The sequence below is a fragment of the Caretta caretta genome, chromosome 5 (genome assembly GCF_965140235.1).
Source record: "Caretta caretta isolate rCarCar2 chromosome 5, rCarCar1.hap1, whole genome shotgun sequence".
Classification (NCBI taxonomy): domain Eukaryota; kingdom Metazoa; phylum Chordata; order Testudines; family Cheloniidae; genus Caretta; species Caretta caretta.
In genome coordinates, this window is record NC_134210.1 from 69,775,989 (window position 1) to 69,800,974 (window position 24,986).

At 41.5% G+C, this 24,986-nt stretch overlaps 1 protein-coding gene across 7 annotated transcripts in view; it reads left to right on the plus strand.

The window, feature by feature from the left end:
• FER (FER tyrosine kinase) overlaps window positions 1-24,986 on the plus strand; it is a 436,379-nt gene that overhangs the window by 82,837 nt on the left and 328,556 nt on the right. For 6 of the 7 annotated variants that reach the window (XR_007356596.2, XM_048849501.2, XM_048849499.2 and 3 more), the window contains one exon: window positions 18,078-18,261. The exons of the other annotated variant lie outside the window; for it this stretch is intronic. Coding sequence is in view for 5 of the 6 variants with exons in the window: in XM_048849501.2 (XP_048705458.1) it covers window positions 18,078-18,261 (184 nt within the window). In the remaining variant the exon portion in view is untranslated. The remainder of the gene's footprint in view (window positions 1-18,077; window positions 18,262-24,986) is intronic. 7 annotated transcript variants of the gene reach the window in all.

The following is a 24,986-nucleotide window of genomic DNA, read 5'->3' on the forward strand; positions in this document are numbered from 1 at the left end:
GAAGTAGGACTGAGTGGAATTGTAGTCTCTCACGTTTTACATTGTTTTGTTTTTGAGTGCAGTTATGTAACAAAAAAAAATCTACATTTTAAGTTGCACTTTCACGACAAAGCGATTGCACTACAATACTTGCATGATGTGAATTGAAAAATAGTATTTCTTTTATTATTTTTACAGTGCAAATATTTGTAATAAAAATATACACTTCGGTTTCAGTTACAACACAGAATAGAATATATATGAAAATGTAGAAAAACATCCAAAATATTTAATAAATTTCAGTTGGTATTCTATTGTTTAACAGTGCAATTAAAACTGCGATTAATCGCGATTTTTTAAAATTCACGATTAATTTTTTTGAGTTAATCATGTGAGTTAACTGTGATTAATCGACAGCCCTAATCAAAATTAAATGTTTGTCAAGAAGCGGATAAATTTGGCAGGAAAACTGGGTTTATTTTCAAAGCTTCTAAATTAGAAAAAAAATTTTGAAAACTATGAAAGAGTTGTTGACATTAAGAATGTTACCTGATTAGAGTTTGAATTTTTTTTTATTGCATGGGTAACTTGATCTGCTTCCACTGAATTTTGCCATTTCCTCAAATATTACTGTTGCTGTTGCATTGAAATTCAATTGAGATTAATAATATGCTTTCAGTGGTTTCTGACAGTTTTGTCTTTCCTCTTATTACGATACACTACTTTTTAAAAGCAGCCAAATAGGTGTGTGGTGAATATTAAAGGACAGAAATAATATATTTACACCTCCAAGCATCTTTTTCAGATTTAGATTTTTTCAATTTATACGTTTAAACTATACGTTTACTATACTATACGTTTAAAGTTAGTTGCAAAACATGCTTCAAAACATTATCTTGTTTTAATGAAGGTTTTTATGTTATCTAGCAGTTAAAATATGAAATATTTGTTTTTATTTGAGTTAGCTGTAACTTTTTTTTTTTTTTTGAAAGAGCATGTTTTGTGGTAGACTCTTGTATTGGTAATTTCTGCATAAAGTCAATGTTTGACTACCTTGGAACATATCTTTGTGACTGAACGGAAACCAGAAAAAACCTGTACTGTATAGGCAGAAAATGCATTCTTTCTGAAATCTGTATCTTACTCTGTTGGTTCAAATCTGTGGAGTCATTGGAACATAAAGATTGTTGTAGGAGATGTCTCCAGACCAGTTGCTGTGCTCTGGTAATGACCATTATATGATGACTCAGAAGAAAGTGAAAATATCCATAATGCACCTAGTGAATTGTGTAATGCTTTACAGATTGGAAAAGTCCTTTCCTAGACCCTGAGGTTGATGAAATCTAATACTTCAGGACATAAACTTAGTACCTAGATATCTTAAATTTTGTGGCTCCATATCATAGCAACTACAGAAACATAAGGTATGTCTTTGTTAAGAAGGAAACTATTGCACAAACATTAATTAAATTAGATGATTGTCCTGGTTGTCCTTGGAAGGGCTTAGTGTGTCCACGTAGCAGTGTTACCCTCAATCGTTAGTTTGGTGCATCCACATGCAGCACCTCTTATATCCATGGTTCTGGGACTCCTGAAGGACTCATAACATAATTCCCTGAACTGGTGCTGGAAGCCAGGTCTTTTAGGTTAATTCTAAACATGAGGCGCTGCATTATGGGATGGAATTAGGAGGACTGGGTAAATTGGCATAGCTTCTCTGTCTTTGGCTTCGCATCCATATTGTGAAGATGATGCTATAGACTTCACTAGGTTAGCTGCAGCTAAGCTGAACAACTCATTCCAAGCACTGTAAACAGTGGATACTACCAGTGTTTATTGTATTATAGTTCTTCAGTATGGACCCAAGTTATTGTACAGGCATTACAAACTCAAGGTGTTTCAGCCTTTGGTTTGTTGCCTTTTTGACTTAAGTAGAGAGAGACCTAGAAATCACAGGAAATTAGATATGGAAAAGGTTATCTACACCCTCATATCAATTCATTCTTGAAGTGCATTTTCTAACCTGTTTAAAAAAAAAAAATCCCAGTAATCTGGCTTCCATCATACCCCTTGAAAATGTACACTTTATTAGCTTTCAAGATATTAGCCAGTTGTTCAGATCCAGCCTCAAAGTGTCCTAATGACCAGCTGTGGCATGGAAATCCAGTGGCAGAAGGAAATGCCTCAAATATATAACCCTTTAATCATAAAAAGAAAAGGAGTACTTGTAGCACCTTAGAGACTAACAAATTTATTTGAGCATAAGCTTTCGTGAGCTACTGCTCACTTCATCGGATGCATTCAGTGGAAAATACAGTGGGGAGATTTATATACACAGAGAACATGAAACAATGGGTGTTACCATACACACTGTAACCAGAGTGATCACTTAAGGTGAGCTATTATCAGCAGGGCGGGGGGGGGGGGGGGGGGGGAGAGGGGAGCCTTTTGTTGTGATAATCAAGGTGGGCTATTTCCAGCAGTTGACAAGAACATCTGAGGAACAGTGGGGGGTGGTGGGGAGAAATAATCATGGGGAAATAGTTTTACTTTGTGTAATGACCCATCTACTCCCAGTCTCTATTCAAGCCTAACTTAATTGTATCCAGTTTGCAAATTAATTCCAATTCAGCAGTCTCTCGTTGGAGTCTGTTTTTGAAGTTTTTTTGGTTGAAGAATTGCAACTTTTAGATTGACAGAGCCAGGAGAGTACCCAGAAGTCACCTACTACAGGACAGGCCCAACAACGAAAATAACAGAATGCCACTAGCCATCACCTTCAGCCCCCAACTAAAACTTCTCCAACGCATCGTCAAGGATCTACAACCTATCCTGAGGGACGACCCATCACTCTCACAGATCTTGGGAGACAGGCCAGTCCTTGCTTACAGACAGCCCCCCAACCTGAAGCAAATACTCACCAGCAACCACACACCACACAACAGAACCACTAACCCAGGAACCTATCCTTGTAACAAAGCCCGTTGCCAACTGTGTCCACATATCTATTCAGGGGACACCATCATAGGGCCTAATAACATCAGCCACACTGTCAGAGGCTCGTTCACCTGCACATCTACCAGTGTGATATATGCCATCATGTGCCAGCAATGCCCCTCTGCCATGTACATTGTTCAAACTGGACAGTGTCTACATAAAAGAATAAATGGACACAAATCAGACGTCAAGAATTATAACATTCAAAAACCAGTTGGAGAACACTTCAATCTCTCTGGTGACTCGATTACAGACCTAAAGTTTGCAATATTACAACAAAAAACCTTCAAAAACAGACTCCAACGAGAGACTGCTGAATTGGAATTAATTTGCAAACTGGATACAATTAACTTAGGCTTGAATAGAGACTGGGAGTGGATGGATCATTACACAAAGTAAAACTATTTCCCCATGTTTATTTCCCCCCACCCCACTGTTCTTCAGACGTTCTTGTCAACTGCTGGCAATGGCCCACCTTGATTATCACTACAAAAGTTTTTTCCCCCGCTCTCCTGCTGGTAATAGCTCTCCTTAAGTGATCACTCTGGTTACAGTGTGTATGGAAACACACATTGTTTCATGTTCTCTATGTATATAAATTTCCCCACTGTATTTTCCATTGAATGCATCCGATGACGTGAGCTATAGCTCACGAAAGCTTATGCTCAAATAAATTAGTTAGTCTCTAAGGTGCCGCAAGTACTCCTTTTCTTTTTGCTAATACAGACTAACACAGCTGCTACTCTGAAACCTTTAATCATAATCCCTTGTTCTTGGGATGAAGCAACCAAAATTAGACCTATTACACTAGATAATAAAGTACCATTGTTTTATATAAAGATTTCTTACATACATTACATATATAAATAGTTTCAGTATTGTTTCTCTGTCCTTTTAATGTACCAGGATGTTGCTTATTTTAACTGCTGTTACACACTGGGAAGACAGTCAGATCCTGTAAGTTCCGAACCTCGGAAATTTGAGGCATTTCAGTTACTTTTGTCTTATTATCACTATTGTCTGTTGCAGTCATGAAGATATAGTAAATATTCTTACATAGACCTTGAGGAAAACTTTTTATCATGTTTGTTTGGCAGGAACAGTAAAAAAAATTCTGTGGGGAACAATTAAATATGCATTTAATGGTTGGCTTGTTTTCTGATTTCTTGTGTGAGAGATTTATAGGTAAAGAGGCAATAAACTCACTCCTGTTTATACTTTACTTGCTGGGTTTTGTTTTTTTTCCAGAGTAACAGCCGTGTTAGTCTGTATTCGCAAAAAGAAAAGGAGTACTTGTGGCACCTTAGAGACTAACCAATTTATTGGAGCATGAGCTTTCGTGAGCTGCAGCTCACTTCATCGGATGCATACTGTGGAAACTGCAGAAGACATTATATACACAGAGACCATGAAACAATACCTCCTCCCACCCCACTCTCCTGCTGGTAATAGCTTATCTAAAGTGATCACCAAGTTGGGCCATTTCCAGCTCAAATCCAGGTTTTCTCACCCTCCGCCCACCCCCACACAAACTCACTCTCCTGCTGGTAATAGCCCATCCAAAGTGAGCGCACTCTTTAAAATGTGTATGGTAATCAAGGTGGGCCATTTCCAGCACAAATCCAGGTTTTCTCACCTCCCCCCCCCCACAAACTCACTCTCCTGCTGGCAGTAGCTCATCCAAACTGATCACTCTCCCTACAATGTGCATGATAATCAAGGTGGGCCATTTCCAGCACAAATCCAGGTTTTCTCACCCCCCCACCCCTTTTTTTTCAAAAAAACACACACACAAAACCTCTCTCTCCTGCTGGTAATAGCTTATCGAAAGTGACCACTCTCCCTACAATGTGCATGATAATCAAGGTGGGCCATTTCCAGCACAAATCCAGGTCCCCCCCCCCCCCCCCCCCCAACTCACTCTCCTGCTGGCAATAGCTCATCCAAACTGACCACTCTCCTTACAATGTGCATGATAATCAAGGTGGGCCATTTCCAGCATAAATCCAAGTTTAACTAGAACGTCGTGGGGTGGGGGTGGGGGGATAGAAAAAAACAAGGGGAAATAGGCTACCTTGCATAATGACTTAGCCACTCCCAGTCTCTATTTAAGCCTAAATTAATAGTGTCCAATTTGCAAATGAATTCCAATTCAGCAGTTTCTCACTGGAGTCTGGATTTGAAGTTTTTTTGTTCTAAGGTAGCGACCTTCATGTCTGTGATTGCGTGACCAGAGAGATTGAAGTGTTCTCCGACTGGTTTATGAATGTTATAATTCTTGACGTCTGATTTGTGTCCATTTATTCTTTTACGTAGAGACTGTCCAGTTTGACCAATGTACATGGCAGAGGGGCATTGCTGGCACATGATGGCATATATCACATTGGTGGATGTGCAGGTGAATGAGCCTCTGATAGTGTGGCTGATGTTATTAGGCCCTATGATGGTGTCCCCTGAATAGATATGTGGGCACAGCTGGCAACGGGCTTTGTTGCAAGGATAGGTTCCTGGGTTAGTGGTTCTGTTGTGTGGTATGTGGTTGCTGGTGAGTATTTGCTTCAGGTTGCGGGGCTGTCTGTAGGCAAGGACTGGCCTGTCTCCCAAGATTTGTGAGAGTGTTGGGGCATCCTTCAGGATAGGTTGTAGATCCTTAATAATGCGTTGGAGGGATTTTAGTTGGGGGCTGAAGGTGACGGCTAGTGGCATTCTGTTATTTTCTTTGTTAGGCCTGTCCTGTAGTAGGTGACTTCTGGGAACTCTTCTGGCTCTATCAATCTGTTTCTTCACTTCCGCAGGTGGGTATTGTATTTGTAAGAATGCTTGATAGAGATCTTGTAGGTGTTTGTCTCTGTCTGAGGGGTCGGAGCAAATGCGATTGTATCGCAGAGCTTGGTTGTAGACGATGTGAATTGGAATTCATTTGCAAATTGGACACTTAATTTAGGCTTAAATAGAGATTGGGAGTGGCTAAGTCATTATGCAAGGTAGCCTATTTCCCCTTGTTTTTTTCTATCCCCCCCTCCCCCCCCCCCCGACGTTCTGGTTAAACTTGGATTTATGCTGGAAATGGCCCAACTTGATTATCATGCACATTGTAAGGAGAGTGATCAGTTTGGATGAGCTATTGCCAGCAGGAGAGTGAGTTTGTGGGGGTGTGTGTGTGAGAGAACCTGTATTTGTGCTGGAAATGGCCCACCTTGATTTTCATACACATTGTGAGGAGAGTGGTCACTTTGGATAAGCTATTACCAGCAGGAGAGTGAGTTTGTGTGTGTGGTTTTTGGAGGGGGATGGGGGGGTGAGAAAACCTGGATTTGTGCTGGAAATGGCCCACCTTGATTATCATACACATTTTAAAGAGAGTGGTCACTTTGGATGGGCTATTACCAGCAGGAGGGTGAGTTTGTGTGGGGTGGGGGGGAGGGTGAGAAAACCTGGATTTGTGCTGGAAATGGCCCAACTTGATGATCACTTTAGATAAGCTATTACCAGCAGGAGAGTGGGGTGGGAGGAGGTATTGTTTCATGGTCCCTGTGTATATAATGTCTTCTGCAGTTTCCACAGTATGCATCCGATGAAGTGAGCTGTAGCTCACGAAAGCTCGTGCTCAAATTGGTTAGTCTCTAAGGTGCCACAAGTACTCCTTTTCTTTTTGTTTTTTTTTGTTGGCCTAGTGAAAGTGATGTCAATTAAACTGCAGTGCTCTTGCATTTTTTTATTTTATATCTAACTGCAGAATCTTGATGATGGAGGCTGATCAGTAACTTCCACAGAGTTCACCCCTTGTCACCAACTTTTATAAGGTTTACGGTTCTAGTTCAGTTAAGATTGTTCGGATGTGAATTGCTTTGTATATCAGTAAAAAATATTTTTTTTAAAGTCTCTTGAGTTCTGTCCTTGTGGAAGCCCAGTGAAGCTGAACTCAACTTGGGAACCAAATGTGTTTAAAACACAGTGCCTCTTTGGGTCATGTACTAGCATTTTCTCAGGAGAATATATGAATTGTCAAAGAGATAAATTATATAGTATCACTTAGATGTGCATAACACTTTACAAAAGACTTAGTTTAAACAGATTCCTATGCCAAGGAGCTTCTAGGATAAATTGAATGGCTGTAGTACAATTACAAAATGAGGCACAGGGTTGACTATGACTTTGTTCTCAGCCAATGGTGGAAAGCTAGGTGAAATAAGTGAATTATAAAGAGAAATTTGAAAATGGAGATAAAGGATTTTAGGCACTTGGGAATCAGGAGATTTCTCTCAAAGGTGGGGAGCAGTGTGGAAAAACATAGCATATGAGAAGGAACAATCTTTTCTCAAGAGAGTACTGTTAGTTATAGAGGACCCTCTTCAGGTTTTGGGATTCATGTTCCCTTGAATAAGTCTAACTTAACATGCTTAGGATAATATTAAAAAAGTAAACAGCCTAAAATATTTTTGACACAAACTTTTGATTTTATTTGAAACTAACGAGAGAAAGCCGTACACTTTTGCACTAAGGTTAAAAGAACACCAAATGAGAAATTGCATTTTTTCCTGACTTTTGTATTTGAAATAGTTTAAGATTACCCCTTAAGATCAATATCTGCTTTTCAAAGAACTCTTGTCAGTCCATGCCAACAATGTGATTACAATATACTCCTTGGTCTTGTGTATTAAACAGTGTGAGAGTCTTCACTGGTATAGCATTAATACCTTGTTGTTAGCTTATTTTGTTGAGCTCACCCTAATATTTTTTCAGATTACCCGTATCGTGACACTTGAATCGTCAGTTGCTGGCTCCCATTAGCAAACCTAATACGGAAAAGCATTGCATAATATTTTCAGTTTATTCTAGAAATTATTTCTCTTAGCTACTGCTGCCAATAATTTATTTTTGGGACCCAAGATATCTTAATAATTTTGAGCTAGAGTGCAGTGACTCTATGGAATATGCAAGGGCTGAAAAAAAATGTAATACATGATACGTATACAGTTATTCACACAGAAATAAAGTAGTGTTTTGTAAATGTTATGCTATAAAAAGAGCGAATTGCCAGGATATTAGAGAGACAAAGAGCTTGTCTACACTGGCAAGTTTTGTTGATGAAACTAATGTCGACAAGGAAAAATCGACAAAAGGAAAGTTGCCAAAGTGTCTACATTTGCTCCCTCTGACAGATCATGTCCACATTCGGGGCACCTTTGTTGACAGTGAGAGGAATGCACTGTGACCATCTGTTGCTAGGTGTTGTGGGAATGCGGAAATGGAGTGCGGCGCATCCTGGGATGTGCAAAATGTACCATCATGCACCGCTTTGTCTCACCCTTCCAAAGGTTTCTGGCTTCCTTTTGTGCCATTTTTCCAACTGTCAGTCTTTCGTAGTGCCCGCCAGCATCTGCAGCGAGAGAAGATGGATCCTGCACTTCTCTCCTATGTGCTGTTAGCTGTCGTGAGGACATCGCGCATGGCAGCACAGTTACTCAGTTAATCGCAAAGTTAGCAGAGGATGAATTGTAGACACCTGAGTGTGATATTGACGGTAGTAGCTTATCAGTGCTTTGTGCATTCACAGGGCAGCTGCATAAGGCAGACCGTCACTTTTGGGCTAGGGAAACAAGCACTGATTGGTGGGATTGCATTGTCGTGCAGGTGTGGGATGATGACCAATAGGTACAAAACTTTAGGATGTGTAAAGCAACCTTCATGGAGCTATCTTCCGAACTGCAGTGCAAGGACACCAGATTGAGAGCTGCCCTTTCTGTAGAGAAGCGAGTTGCAATCACTGTGTGGAAACTGGTGAATCTAGACTGCTACCGGTCAGTTGCAAATCAATTTGGAGTAGTGAAGTCCACTGCTGCGGCAGGGCAGTAAATCGCATTCTGCTGCATAGGACCATGTCTCTGGGAAATGTGCATGAAATAGTGAATGGCTTTGCAGAGATGGGTTTCCCTAACTGTGGTGGGGCGATTGATGGCGCACACATTCCAATTTTAGCGCCAGACCACCTTGCCTTTGAATCCATCAATAGGAAGGGATACTTCCCCACAGTGTTGCAGATGCTTGTGGATCACTGAGGACATTTCACGGACATCCGTACAGGCTGGTCTGTAAAGGTGCATGATGCACGCATCTTCAGGAATTGTGGCCTGTACAGAAAGTTGCAGGCGGGTACTTTCTTTCAAGACCATAAGTTCACAGTGGGGTATGTGGAAATGCCCATAGTAATCCTGGGAGACCCAGCTTACCCCTTACAGCCTGGGCTCATGAAACTTTACACAGGGCACCTGGACAGCAGTAAGGAGCGTTTTAACAACAGGCTGAGCAGATGCATGGTGGTCGAGTGTACCTTTGGCCGTTTGAAAGCTCACTGGAGGTGTCTCAGTGGCTAGACCTTACCGAGAATAATATTCTCGTGGTCATAACTGCGTGCTGCACTTTGCATAATCTGTGTGAATCTAAGGATGAAATGTTTGCTCAGGTGTAGAGCACTGTGACAGAGCACTTGGTTGCACAGTTTGAACAGCCAGATTCTAGGGCTGTCAGAGGAGCCCAGAGGGCTGCTATTAACATCAGAGAGGCTTTGAGGAACTATTTTGACAATGGGGGCAGTAACACATCTGCTTTGGAGTTGCTTCCCTGCTGCATCCATGTACAATTTTGGGGCCCAATGCTTTAGAAGCCTGTTCCCAGAGTGAATTGATTGCTATATGCTTTTGTAGAACACAGAATAAAAACGCTGTACCATTAATACCTTAGCCTTTATTTGTTGTTAAAAAGGGTAAAACCTCACAACTGTGTGTAGCTCCAAGCTGTGAGGGGAGTGGAGTGATGGGGAAACTCAAGAGGGCTGTGAAGTGAAAAGGAATGTGTGGGCATGGAGGGGGGTGGGGGTTGGCAAAGAATTGCGCATCTGCATGTGCTGAAGTGGAGGTCGACCACGGATCTGCACAGTCTGCTGCGGTATCAAAGACTTGAGCATCTCTGTCTGATCCTCCATAACTTTTATCATCTGCTCTGTCGCTTGCCTAGCAAAGCAGCATTCTCTTTTTTGGCTTCCCAGCACTCTTTGCGTTCCCTGGTCTGTCTTTCATCGCGCTGCAGCACCTCCCGGAATATATCGTCTTTGCTGCGCCTAAGGTTTTTTGTTATTTGCCAAAGCCGGTCCGCGGGGGTGTGTGGCGTGTTCTTAAAGGTCTGTGCAGAACAGAAGAGGGATTGTTATATTCCAGTGAATGATTGAAACGTTTTAGTAAAAAGGGCATTTTGGTAGTAGAAATCACTTTTTCTCAGACTCTAGGGAGGCACGCAGCTTCACGAGCACCCCAATCATTGTGAGTGTCAGGAATGGGGGGAAGACAGTTGTGCTTATGGACAAAAGGTTACGGCTTGCAGGGCAGTTGTGCAGGGAAGTCATTCTAAAATTATCCCACACTTTTTCACAGGCGGCCAACCTGCTGGCTGACATTTCGCTGCTGCGGGTGACCAGAGAAACCAGGGCACAGATGCTGAATGCTTGCAGCTTTCACCCTGGTCTATATACAGCTCAACTATGTGCCTCTTTGATCCCAGCTCCAGTGATTGCTAAATGGCATGGTACAGTTTCCTACAATGGGGGAACTAACAAGGTTGCAATCCCTTGGAACCTGCGACAGAGGATTAACAATTACCTCTTCAAAACTTTCCAGAGTCTTTCTCTGGAGGATTCCCTGCAGGTCTCTATGTCTGTCGACACCCTGCTTGGCCATGCAGATTAGCTACACAGGACAATGTCCAGCTCACAGAAAACACTACCTGCCTCCCACGTTTCAATTTCCTACACAAGCCACAGCAACTTACCCTGCGTCACATCTGCTTCCTGCTCCCTGTTGAGCACTTCTGGAGTGGAGAAAAGTTCCTGGCTGTCTGCCCCACCGGGCGACACTGCTGTGAGAACCACATCCTCTTCTAGCTCAACTTCTTCATCCAGAATTTCAGTCTGCGGGTTACCCCCTCTTTCTGCTGCCTGCGAAGTATCCACGGGGCTATTGGCGATGGAGGTGGGGTCACCACCGAGGATAGCATTCAGCTACTTATAGAAGCGGCAGGTCTTATGTGCAGCATTGGAGCGATGGTTCACCTCCCACACCTTAAGGTACGCCTGCCTCAGCTCCTTTATCTTCGCTCTGCACTGCTGCGTGTCCCGATCATAGCACTTTTCGCACAAGCCTCGAGAAATTTGCCCATACGTGTCCCGATTCCTGCGGGTCACTCGTAGCTGCGACTGAACAGACTCCTTTCCCGATATACTGATCAGATCCAACAACTCAGTGGTGGTTCCAAGTGGGAGCGCGTTTGGTGCGACAGCCAGCCATGCTCATCTGGGAAGCCAGCAAGCAGGAAATGAGATTTAAAATTCCTTGGGCTTGCAAGGGGGAGGAGCGGGTTGGCTGCAGGGCAGCAGAGTTCAAACTGCTGACCAGAGCAGCAGCATGGGAATTGTGGGTTACTTTCTGGAGGCCAGTAAAATTGGAAAAAAAACCCTGTGGTGTCTACGCTGCATGTTTGTCGACAATAAAGAGAGGGGAAAAGAAAAAAGTCTCTCACGGGGTGGAAGTTTTTTGTTGCCAAAACTAGGCATTTTTTTCGAAAAAGTCACATTGCAGTGTGTACGTTACCACCATTTTGTCGCCAAAAACTGGCTTTTGGTGAAAAAACTAGCCAGTGCAGACAAGCCCGAAGTGTGTGAAGCAATCTTTTATTGGAACAACTTCAGTTGGTGAGCGAGACTAGCTTTCGTGTTCACCTAGAGTTCTTCTTCAGGTCTGGGAAACATATTCAGTGTTACAGCTAAATCCAGTGTGGAGCAGATAGTTTAGCATGAGTTGTTAACACATTTCAAGGGACCATTCAAGGTGAAGAGGCCCATTAACACCCTTCCAGTCATAGGGAGGAAAGGAAGGGATGGGGGAGGCAGCTGGTAGGAGTTGTTAGTGGGTTAGAGATTGTTGTAAATAAGCCATAAATTTCGTGTCTCTCTCTCTCTCCAATTCATGATTTTTAGTGTCCAGCAAAGTTATGAATTGAAGCTCTCAGGCTTGTCTTTTGAAAGTGTTGTGCAGGTTTTCTTTGGAGATGAGGACTGACAGATCAAATATGGATTGATTACAATGCAGGCTTGGGATGACCATCAGCGGCTGCAGAACTCTCAGATCCAGAAGGTCACTTTCTTGCATCTGTGCACTGAGCATCGTCCAGTCTCTCAGCTCAGGCACAGGAGATGACTTTCCAAAGTGCTGGGGGGTTCTTGATCACCGGCTCTGCCCCAGGCTTCACCCCACTCACTCCTTCCCCCAAGGCCTCACCCTGCCTGCTCCTGCTCCACCCTTGCCCCACCTCTTCCTGCCCAGTTTTGCCTCCTCCCTCGAGCGTACCACGTCCTAGCTCCTCCGATCTCCACTCCCAGTCTCCTGCATGCCGCTGCACGATTGTGGTGGGCAGGAGGTGCGGGGAGGGAGGAGGAGGTGCTGATCCATGGGGCCCACTGGGAGGCGCTAGGGGAACTCATAGGGGGGCTGCTGGTGGGTGCTCAGTACCTACCGTTTTTTCCCTGTGGGTGCTCCAGCCCCAGAGCACCTACGGAGTCAGTGCCTATGAGTTCAGGGACAGTAATGTGAGAGCTGTATTGACAGTGGAGAAGCAAGTGGCAATGACACTGTGGAAACTTGCAATGCCAAATTGCTACTAGTCATTAGGAAATCTATTTGGAGTTGGAAAATCCACTGTAAGTACTGTTGTCAAACAAGTGTATGGGAGTCATTAATCGTCTCCTGCATCTCTTGCAACGTGCAGGACGTAGTAGATGGATTTGCAGCAATGGGATTTCTGAACTGCGATGGATTGACAGACTGCACACATATTCCTATTTTGGCACCAAACCACCTTGCCACAGAGTACAGCAGCAGAAAGGGCTACTTTTCTATCGTGATGCAAGCATTGGTGCATCATTGACATGAGTGTGGGCTGGTCAGGGAAGATGCATGACTCTCGCATCTTTAAGAATACGGGACTTTTCAGAAAGCTACCAGCAGGGTCTTTGTCAACTGTTGGATTACCATTGGGAATGTTGAAATGCCAGTAGTGATCCTGGAGGGCCCAGCCTGCTGTTGCTACCTTAGTGCATGAAGCCATACACTGGCCACTTCGACAGCACTCAGGAGAGATTCAGCTACTGGCTCAGAAGATGTAGAGTGCCAGTTGAATGTGCTTCAGGTCGATTGGAGGGATGCTGGGGTTGTTTACTCACAAGATTTGACCTCAGTGAGAAAAATATTCTAGTGGTTATAACTGCTGTGTCCTGCGTAATATTTGGTAAGCAAAGGGATAAGTGTCTGTTGGGGTGATGGTGGAGCAGCTGCCTGCTGAGTTTGAACAGCCAGACATGAGGGCAATTAAAAGCGCTCAACGCGGAGATATACAATGCATGGAGTCTTTGACATGCTGCTTTAACAGTGAGCCATGGTAATGTGTTTTTTGTTGTAAAGTGCTCTACCTGGCCCTGCTGTTCTTTGGGGCCTGGTAGGAGTTATGTGGTGCTTGATGTACATGTCTGAATATAAAACTGTCAGTGCACCTATTTAATTTTGTTTGAGAGTGGTCCTATCTATGAGTTGTGTGACACTGTGTATTAATAGGTAATTGGTTGCTTTCAGATCTGCTAAGCACTTGGCAGAATATGTTGTGAATTAATAAAGATGAATTATGTTCCAAATTATAGCGTTTTTTTTGTAAAAATATTCAGTGCCAAAATAATTGTGCAATTTTACAACAAATACATTAATACAACTGATGAAGGGGAAAGTACATTGATATCCATTTCAGCTACACATACACTGGCCTTTGAAAGCCATAGTTGATATATGTGAAGCTATGATTGTCTTTAATATCCCCTGGGGTGCAGTAGTAGGGTAATGCCGTGGCCCAATGCCATAGGGAATGTTAGGGGTGTGTGTGGAGAAGTCCGGAAAAGAGTTCTCAGTGGGCTGCAGAGGGAGCCTGGTGAACCTGTAGACCCACAAGAGTCTGCATTGTCTGTGTTTGCTGCCTGAGAAACCCCATTATGTCCTGGTGCATCTCCCTCTCTGTCCTGGGCCTTTCTCCTCTCCAGTCTTTACTTTTCTAGGCTGTCTGCAATGTTTAAATAGTTTTGATTTAAATCTATCCATCCTCTCAAGATTATATTGCAGAGTAGTTAGATTGGAGATTTTGTGTGTAAGTGCCGCATTAATGGTAAAGTTTTATCTGTTCATTGTTGCATGATACTGCATACACATGATATACATTTTGCTAAAGAGAAAAAGTTTCTGTAACTGAAAGCTTAATTGTACCTGAACTTTGTAACAACAAAGGGTATATAAGCCTCAAGTATTAGTCCGATGTACATCATCATGTAGCTGAATTGAAAATAGAAGTGACAGTTTCATAACATTTTAATTAGCTGCGGAAATGGTATAAGTGACAGAACTTGTCTGTTCTTCTAAAGGTTTTCTGTAGCATCCATCACCATATTATGTAAGTACTTGTCACTTTTTGATTTGTATATTTAACTTTATGTAACACATCGCACTGCAGAGTGTAGGACTGAATTCCTTGCCCCATTGATGTCAATGGGAGTTTTGTCAACGACTTACATGAATTCAGGATTTTGCCATATGAACCAAATAGTCCAAATCTGGAGAAATGCTGTACACATGAATTCTTTTCTTGGCAGTGGTAGGTGCAGGTACTTAGCACCTCTCCAAATTTGAGCTTTAACTTCTAGCTTTCGGTGAAGTATAAAAAGTTATAGGAAACAAAAGAGAAACAGGAGAATCTGAGTCACTTTCTTGCATATTAACATACACTTGCTGATATGGTATGTCTGCAAATACAGAACTAGAACAAAATTTTTCACATAGTTTATTTTCTGAGACTCAGGTTCTCTGAACTGTTTGCTTTTTGACTTAATGTAAAACTCAAGTGTACATTTTGAAAGTGAGCTGAATATGTTAATGGTTGTAAAGAAATTTAATTCAGTTTCTCTGCTGTTTTATTCAGAGTAAATATTATGCTCTAGAAGGCATAGGACCACAGAATGTATAGGTGTAAGGACTGGAATGATGCTGAGACCATTTGCCATCTTTAATTTTTGAAATAAAATACTTTTTAAAAATAGTGGACTACCATGTTGTACAGTATGCGGTTTATACCATATGTAATAAACACTTGAAAAGTTCATAATCAAAACTGAAATAATTGACTTCCTAGAATAGTTTAACAAGCACTCCAGATTCTCATGCAAATGTCAAACTTGCATAATTGAATTTTGCCAGCTTTATTATAATGTTTATAGCACAACATATTGTATATGCAGTTTATTACTATAAACATTAAACAGATTTGTCAACAAGTGATGGCAATAGAATTGTAATTAGATCTGTTTATGAAATTAATTATACTGATAAAGAGAACTTGGATGTTTTCCTCACTGCTAATTGACAAGTTGATCAACTGTGCATGTTGCTTCACTGAATTCTATTGGTAAAAGAAATTCAATCTAGATATAGTGTTTTAGTTAAGTTCTTCATATTAATAGTGAGTCCAAAAGCTGTTAGTTAAAAGTTGAGGGCGCATACTAATAGTGTGATTTATTCTGAAATGAGTTGTGATGTGTCATAGAGGTATAATTTATGGAAAACAATTACATATTTGAGTTAGAGATGAAAGGAATAAATTTGTCCTTTGTAGTAGTGTTTGAGGGTGTTTTAGTACTGAGGGTCTCTGCAGCAATGTGGTTGTGATGATTAACACAAATATGTTCAACTGTGTGCTTTTGGTTGTCATGGTGCATTGGGTTGATAGCTGCGCATGTATATATAATTTGCATATAGCAAAATATTGGTAGTGTGGCAGTTCTGTATATGGAAACTATCAAAAGAATGTTAGGTATTTTGATTTCTATGTTGTTTTGCGAAGGTGTTCTCCTTTTCCAAGAGATGTTATATACAGTGAATATAACAGTTACAAAAATTAAAAACAAATGCCTTCTGGTTTTATGTTGCCAGCGGAATACAGTCATTCTCTGGTTGAAGCATAAGAGTATGTCTGTGCTATGGAGGCTTTACTGGCATAGGTCGGCTGCCATAGCTATGCTGGCATAATCCCATAGCGCAGATGCAGCCTATATTGACCCAAGATATTTTTCCATTGGTTTTGGAACACTGCCTCCCTGTGTAATGATACCTATGTTGACAGATTTCAGAGTAACAGCCGTACACTTTCCACAGTATGCATCCGATGAAGTGAGCTGTAGCTCACGAAAGCTTATGCTCAAATAAATTGGTTAGTCTCTAAGGTGCCACAAGTACTCCTTTTCTTTTTATGTTGACAGAAGCATTCTTTCATCGATAAACTTGCCTCTACACTGGGGTTAGTTCAAAATAGATAAGAAGCTCAGGGCTGTGGGATTTTTAGTACCCCTGACTGACATAGTTATGCTGACCTAATTTAAGTACCAAGGTGCTGCTGCTACTTTCGACAAACACAGCATCTAACGATTGTGACCCTGAGAAAAGTACTACAGAGGTATTCAGTTAAGAATGTGGACTCTGCAGAGTAGGAGTTCTATGCAAAGTGTAACTCGAACAATTTAATTTTTGGAGAGTAGCAATTCATTTGATCCTGATGTAGAAGGTGAAGTAGTTAGCATAGGTGTCTAAGATAAAGAGTTGACTAGTGAGGGTGTGGAGATGTACATGATTTCTGTTTGGTACACAGAATGCAAAGGGTTCATCTTGATCACTTTATAGCCTGAGAACTCTGTTCCTCCTACATGGAAAAAATAGGTAAGTAATTGGAAAATTTGTTTTATTACCTGAAAACAAATGATCTTCTAAAACAGTTGTGCACAATTGCTGTCTTTGCAAAGCTGGGAAATGTGTTTCCACAGTCTGAATTTTTCTGGTTGGAGGCGAAGGGTTTTATTGATAGCTTTAGCACAAGCTTTGTTTATCCGTAAGATAGTGCTTTAAAAAAATGCATTATAATGGTCATGACCATTGAACTTTAAGTGGCAAAATAATTTTCAGAAACTGTTTAAAAATATTACAACCTCAAACTGCTAGAAATGCAAATGTTGTTTTGTGGGTTTTTTAAGTACTTTGAATTATGCAACCATAGTAGTTGACTCTTAGAGATTAATTATCATTTACTTAAGTATTGATAGTATGCTTGCCTCTGTACAAGACACTACTATTATAAAGGGAGTGTCACAAGTATCAAAACACTTGCTGCCTTGGAGAGGTTATATTCTAAAGCTCTGATCTTGAAATAAACACTGTATGGGTGAAGCTCTCTGCTTTCATGGAGCTTATTGCAGCATCTTGGCCTGAAAGAAAGACACATAAGACGGAACACTGGAGATGCACAGGAAAGTGCCCACTATAGTTAGTTTAAAGGGTCTTTAGGGGAGATTTGAATAAAGAATTCAGATCTGTAAACCGGAGTCTTTGGTTAGATCATTTTCAGTTGGATTTTTCTAGTGTGAAGGAAAGTTAATCTCCAGCTTCAAAAGAAGATAATGTGGAGGAAAAGTGATTTGGGAGACTTTGTAGGTATTGAATATTGTAGTAGGAAGTGGTGAAGCAGATTGAACATTGTGTGCATAGATTTGTCGTGTTTGTATACTTTTGTTATATGCCATCAAATTATTGTAATTTTTCCCACATATTAGAAGGCAGCAGCTGCTAAGTTTTCATATACTCCTGTTAGGCTATACCTTTGAAAAGCAATCAGCCAAATCTTGCAGTTCTTAATCAAGACTTATTCACACAAAAGCCCACTAAAGTCATTTGGAGTTTTTGCCATATTTGATCATCAGTAAGAAGAGCAGAATTTGGCCCGATGTAAGAATTAAAAGAATTCTCAGGGTTAGTCTTTTTTTAACTATCTGCCTAAAGTTTTAGTGGTGCAAAAAGGGGTGAATTTGTCATTGATCTAAAATGCAATTGTGAATACTTAATTTCTGGTATTATTAACAAGCAGTGATCTTACAGTGTGCTGTTAAATCACTGTATGAATTTTCCCTTTTTCTTTTCCTTCAGGAAAGGAGACTGAAAAAGCCAAAGATCGTTATGATAAAGCCACTATGAAACTTCACATGCTGCATAATCAGTATGTGTTGGCACTGAAGGGAGCACAGTCACATCAGCACCAGTACTATGACACTACGCTTCCTCTGTTACTTGATTCATTACAGAAGATGCAAGAAGAAATGGTTAAAGCACTGTGAGATAATCTTTTCCTTTTTGCTTTTGCTTTGTAATATGATGTCAATTTTATTTAATATCCCATTTAATTTTTATTTTAGTCCTGTTAGAAAATAATAAACCAATGTTATTTATTACCAAATGGAATGGCCAAGAAAAGTCGTCATTTGTTCTGGTGGCAGTTTTCTATAGAAAGTCCATTCAAATAAATGGGACTTCATGTTTTTCAGGCTTAAGGGACTATGTGGACATGTCAAAGACAGGGCATTTCCTCCTATAAACTTCTAACATTATTAGTTGGTTTGAGTAAATTCTCAATCTTCATTTTTAAAACTTTGAAATGAATCATTTAATTTAAACTCATATTTGCTAATCCTGCAGATGACCCTAATTTTGTTTTGTGATTTTTCCCTTTTCATCTTAGTCACAGACAGCAGTGTCAATTGCTGAGCACAGTGATTTGATGTCTATGTACTGTTTCTATCTACTTCATCGCTGCCCAGATTTCTCTCGATCTCATCTGGGATCACATGAAGTAGGAGTGGTTCTTTAATTCAGTCAGTTTACATCTGCTCAAATGAGCAATAGAAAGGCAAAATATACCCCAGATGTTAGGCCTCACTCATTTCAACTTATGTGAGACAGTCTTGTTCAACCTCCATGGACTCTGAGCAATGAGAAAGTGACACGTCTGGTTCCCTAGGGACTTCTGCTCCAGTTTTCATAGAATCATAGAATATAAGGGTTGGAAGGGACCCCAGAAGGTCATCTAGTCCAACCCCCTGCTCAAAGCAGGACCAATTCCCAGTTAAATCATCCCAGCCAGGGCTTTGTCAAGCCTGACCTTAAAAACCTCTAAGGAAGGAGATTCTACCACCTCCCTAGGTAACGCATTCCAGTGTTTCACCACCCTCATAGTGAAAAAGTTTTTCCTAATATCCAATCTAAACCTCCCCCACTGCAGCTTGAGACCATTACTCCTCGTTCTGTCATCTGATACCATTGAGAACAGTCTAGAGCCATCCTCTTTGGAACCCCCTTTCAGGTAGTTGAAAACAGCTATCAAATCCCCCCTCATTCTTCTCTTCTGCAGGCTAAACAATCCCAGCTCCCTCAGCCTCTCCTCATAACTCATGTGTTCCAGACCCCTAATCATTTTTGTTGCCCTTCGCTGGACTCTCTCCAATTTATCCACATCCTTCTTGAAGTGTGGGGCCCAAAACTGGACACAGTACTCCAGATGAGGCCTCACCAATGTTGAATAGAGGGGAACGATCACGTCCCTCGATCTGCTCGCTATGCCCCTACTTATACATCCCAAAATGCCATTGGCCTTCTTGGCAACAAGGGCACACTGCTGACTCATATCCAGCTTCTCGTCCACTGTCACCCCTAGGTCCTTTTCTGCAGAACTGCTGCCTAGCCATTCAGTCCCTAGTCTGTAGCTGTGCATTGGGTTCTTCCGTCCTAAGTGCAGGACCCTGCACTTATCCTTATTGAACCTCATCAGATTTCTTTTGGCCCAATCCTCCAATTTGTCTAGGTCCTTCTGTATCCTATCCCTCCCCTCCAGTGTATCTACCACTCCTCCCAGTTTAGTATCATCCGCAAATTTGCTGAGAGTGCAATCCACACCATCCTCCAGATCATTTATGAAGATATTGAACAAAACCGGCCCCAGGACCGACCCTTGGGGCACTCCACTTGATACCGGCTGCCAACTAGACATGGAGCCATTGATAACTACCCGTTGAGCCCGACAATCTAGCCAGCTTTCTACCCACCTTGTAGTGCATTCATCCAGCCCATACTTCCTTAACTTGCTGACAAGAATACTGTGGGAGACCGTGTCAAAAGCTTTGCTAAAGTCAAGAAACAATACATCCACTGCTTTCCCTTCATCCACAGAACCAGTAATCTCATCATAGAAGGCGATTAGATTAGTCAGGCATGACCTTCCCTTGGTGAATCCATGCTGGCTGTTCCTGATCACTTTCCTTTCATGCAAGTGCTTCAGGATTGATTCTTTGAGGACCTGCTCCATGATTTTTCCAGGGACTGAAGTGAGGCTGACTGGCCTGTAGTTCCCAGGATCCTCCTTCTTCCCTTTTTTAAAGATTGGCACTACATTAGCCTTTTTCCAGTCATCCGGGACTTCCCCGGTTCGCCACGAGTTTTCAAAGATAATGGCCAATGGCTCTGCAATCACAGCCGCCAGTTCCTTCAGCACTCTCGGATGCAACTCGTCCGGCCCCATGGACTTGTGCACATCCAGCTTTTCTAAAAAGTCCCTAACCACCTCTATCTCCACAGAGGGCTGGCCATCTCTTCCCCATTTTGTGATGCCCAGCATAGCAGTCTGGGAGCTGACCTTGTTAGTGAAAACAGAGGCAAAAAAAGCATTGAGTACATTAGCTTTTTCCACATCCTCTGTCACTAGTTTGCCTCCCTCATTCAGTAAGGGGCCCACACATTCCTTGGCTTTCTTCTTGTTGCCAACATACCTGAAGAAACCCTTCTTGTTACTCTTGACATCTCTGGCTAGCTGCAGCTCCAGGTGCGATTTGGCCCTCCTAATAACATTCCTACATGCCCTAGCAATATTTTTATACTCTTCCCTGGTCATATGTCCAACCTTCCACTTCTTGTAAGCTTCTTTTTTATGTTTAAGATCCGCTAAGATTTCACCATTAAGCCAAGCTGGTCGCCTGCCATATTTACTATTCTTTCGACTCATCGGGATGGTTTGTCCCTGTAACCTCAACAGGGATTCCTTGAAATACAGCCAGCTCTCCTGAGCCTCTTTCTCTTTTCAGAAAGAGGCTTGACCTGCAGGACACCAGATTCTGATGAGAATCTTTTCTCTAGCCCTTATGCCTCCTGGTATGCCCCTAGGTTCCTGGGATGCAATAGACTTGGTCTGGACGCACTGGTTAGTGTAACAAGTAGTATATAAATTCCTTTAAATGTAAAATTCCGCCCAAAACTTTTTCCCATTGACTTCTTTGATCCTGGCCCGGAAGCCATTCTCACTGGTGCTTATAGTGTGTTTGTTTTGTTTGGCAAAAACAAAAAAACAACTAACAGCTGGTGGGGTGAGTCACAAGGACAAGTTTGAGGAATTTGGTGTTGGGGTTAGCGAGGAGAGCAGCTAATAGAATAGCAAAAGAAGGAAGAAGCCACCTGAAAAAAGTACCTGTTCTCAAGGACCATGGAGAGGACACTGTGGGATCCTTTAATTCTTGAAAAAAGAAAAGGAGTACTTGTGGCACCTTAGAGACTAACGAATTTATTTGTCTCTAAGGTGCCACAAGTACTCCTTTTCTTTTTGCGAATACAGACTAACACGGCTGTTCCTCTGAAACCTTTAATTCTTGACAAGTTCTGAGCTTAAACTGCTTGCACGAAACAACTTGCTCCTTGATCATCATCTTTCCTATTCCTTGCTAATGTCTGACTAGAAAGAGAGGAATAGGTGAGGGCAAATTGCTGCTTCCTTAACTTGGTACAATAGAATTCTATGATCTCTGTAGGAAAGGAGGCAGGAAAAATCCAATTCTTGTCAGTGGTACCAGCCTGGGGCCGTTTGGGGTATGTCTACACTGCAGTTAGACACCAGTGGCTGGCCCATGCCAGCTGACTTGGGCTGTTTACCTGTGGTGTAGACAAAGGCTCAGACTGGAGCCCAGGCTCTAGGACCCTGCAAAGTAGGAGGGTCCCAGGGCTCAGGCTGCAGGCCAGGCTCAGAAGTCTACATTGCAATTAAACAGCCCTGCAGCCTGAGCCCTGTGAGCCTGAGTCAGCTGACATGGGCCAGCTGCCAGTGTCTAATTGCAGTGGGGGCATACCTGCTCCTTTCTCTCCCTGGGTCTTGTGGGAAGGTTAGCCATCTGACCCAAATTAGCTAGCTACTGTTTGAGTTGTACTTCTCCATCAGCTGCTGGGAGTTTCTTCCACCTGGCTGCTCAGGATTTATCTACAGAGACCATGGAGAAATCGTTTTCTTAGTTATCCTAGTGTTTCAGATGCCTTCTGTTGTGACACTCTGTCATCAGTTTTTGCACTCAATCAGGTAATGGAGGCAAGTGCTGAGAAACAACACGTACCATGTACATTTCAAGTTTTAAAAAAATCCCTGATTGGGGTTCTTTCTTTAGAGACCTGAGAATTGAAAAGTTCAGTAGTGGGTAAAATATGTACTTACCCCAATTGAGATACTATTAGGAAAAGTTAATCTAAAAATGACACTGCAGGGTTTCATGTTGATTCTATCAGTAACTCCATATCAAATGTGGGATTTTCAGAAGCACTGAGTATTGGCCTACCTCTGCTCCCATTGAGAATAAGACCAACATTGAGTGCTTTTGAAAATCCCTCCCAAAGTGTGCATAATTTACATGTACACAAGTTGGATTTTCTAATTGCCAGCCCTGCAGACACAATCTCTATAGAGTTTTTGAGAATCAGGCCAAGTTCTTAACTTAATCATCACCAGTAATAGAGTGTTTGGGCCACTTTAGGCCCTTAGTTACACCAGTGCGTAGTCCCAGTCGCATCAGTGGAGGTCCATAGCTGTAAATGATTGTAATTTAATATTGTTGTTTGCAGTGTTGTTTTAGTTGGGTTGGTCCCATGATATTAGAGAGACAAGATGGGTGAGGTAATATCATTTATTGGTCAACTTCATTTGTTGGAAGAGAAGCTTTCAAGACCTGAAGAAGAGTTCTGTGTAAGCTTGAAAGCTTTGTGTCTCTCCCCAACAGAAGTTGGACCGATAAAAGATATTACCTCACCCACTTCATCTCTGCAATTTTAATAAATAGTTCTATTGATGCACAAGTTGGAATAGAATCCAACATTTTCTCTGATCTGCAGGACCAACAAGAGTATAAAGCAATAAAAATGTAGTTTTGTCACTAAGTGGACCTGGATATCTGAATATACACAGGATCAGCTCTCTTAAGTAAAAAGGTGCCATTTATAAATTATCACCTTATTAGTAGAATACTCTTTGTAAAGTGGCTTTTCACTGGAACACTGCTACTATTGGATAACATTGAATCTAAGATAGAACCAAAGCTGATGTTTCAGGGAATTTCAGGCTAGGATCTGGGTGGTTTTAGTGTGGGGGAGATGGGACACCTTCATGAGGTATGGTTGAACAATCCTGGTTTTATGGACTGGTAGCCCTGTAGTGAATTGGTAAAATGTAGTATAGCTCCAACTTGATAACAGAATGGAAGAAAATGCCTAGAACTGAAGGGAAGAAAATTTGTATCACAGAAACTAGTATAGAAAATAGGCAATTAACCCATTCTACAAATATAATTTTTTAAGACATGTATAAATATTTGCTTTCCTGAATGCCCACTTCTTTTTACATTAATCTCAAATCATGTACCTTGTATTTTAAAATTTTTTCGACTATATTCCAATGTTAGATTGAGCTTTAATTTTTTTCTTGCCTCCACTGTTTACTCAAATAGCGAGGAAATCCGGGCAAGCAACATTTTTGGGGTTCATTAAGCATCTACTTGAAAAATGATTACAAGGAAAATAGATTAATGTTCCTTCTACTCTAATGTGCACTCTACTCTGGTTGGTCAATAGTGATCAATATTAAAAAATTTTTTTGTCTTCTTTCAGAACACAATGAGATAGCTGAAGTTAATATTGAAAGTGTAAAAAGGTAAAATAGAAAATAGAAAATGGCTAAGGAATGCCAAAAATTAAATATTCCTGCTGTTGGGTTTTTTGGTTGGTACATATAAGAACAGCCATATTGGGTCAGACCAAAGGTCCATCTAGCCCAGTATCCAATCTTCCGACAGTGGCCAATGCCGGGTGTGCCATGGGAATGAACAGAACAGATAATCATCAAGTGATCCATTCCCTGTCACTCATTCTCAGCTTCTGGCCATTGATGGACCTATCTTCCTTGAACTTATCTAGTTCTTTTATGAACCCTGTTGTTGTCTTGACCTTCACAACATCCTCTGGCAAAGAGTTCCACAGCTTGACTGTGCGCTGTGTGGAGAAATACTTCATTTTGTTTGTTTTAAACCTGCTGCCTATTAATTTCATTTGGTGACCCCCTAGTTCATGTGTTATGAGAAGAAGTAAATAACACTTCCTTATTTACTGTTGTATATATGTTGAATGTGACATGAGCATACGTGTGCTTCTTCTGGTGCGTAGAGTATTCAGAGAGCAGATTATTTGATTAGTTAAAATGATAGAGAGCAAAAGGTCCCATGGGTCACATGCACACTGGCCTGTAATATGGAGACTAACTGTACACTAATTTGTTATCTTAGATTAAAGTAGCTCATTCTTTATTAAACTAATGAGTCAGTGTTGCAGCTCTACATTTTGATGTTAAAATTATCAGTGGGGGGTTCAGATGAAGTACTGCTGCAATTGTTCCTTGGTAGTGATATATGGTGTCATGAGTAACTAATGGTGCTGCCTGTGTTAGTTGTTCCTTAATTTGTCAGTTATCTGTTTGGAGGCACGGCGGTGGTGGTAGGGAATATGCTCCCAGAGCCCTCCCTCTCGCAGAATCCCTTTGATGGAGGGACCATAATTTGGTTCTTTATTTTTTCCAATAATGTACAGTCTGATTCCTCTCTCTCACATTGATCAAACTGGACAGTCTCTACATAGAAGAATAAATGGACACAAATCAGATGTCAAGAATTATAACATTCAAAAACCAGTCGGGGAACACTTCAGTCTCTCTAG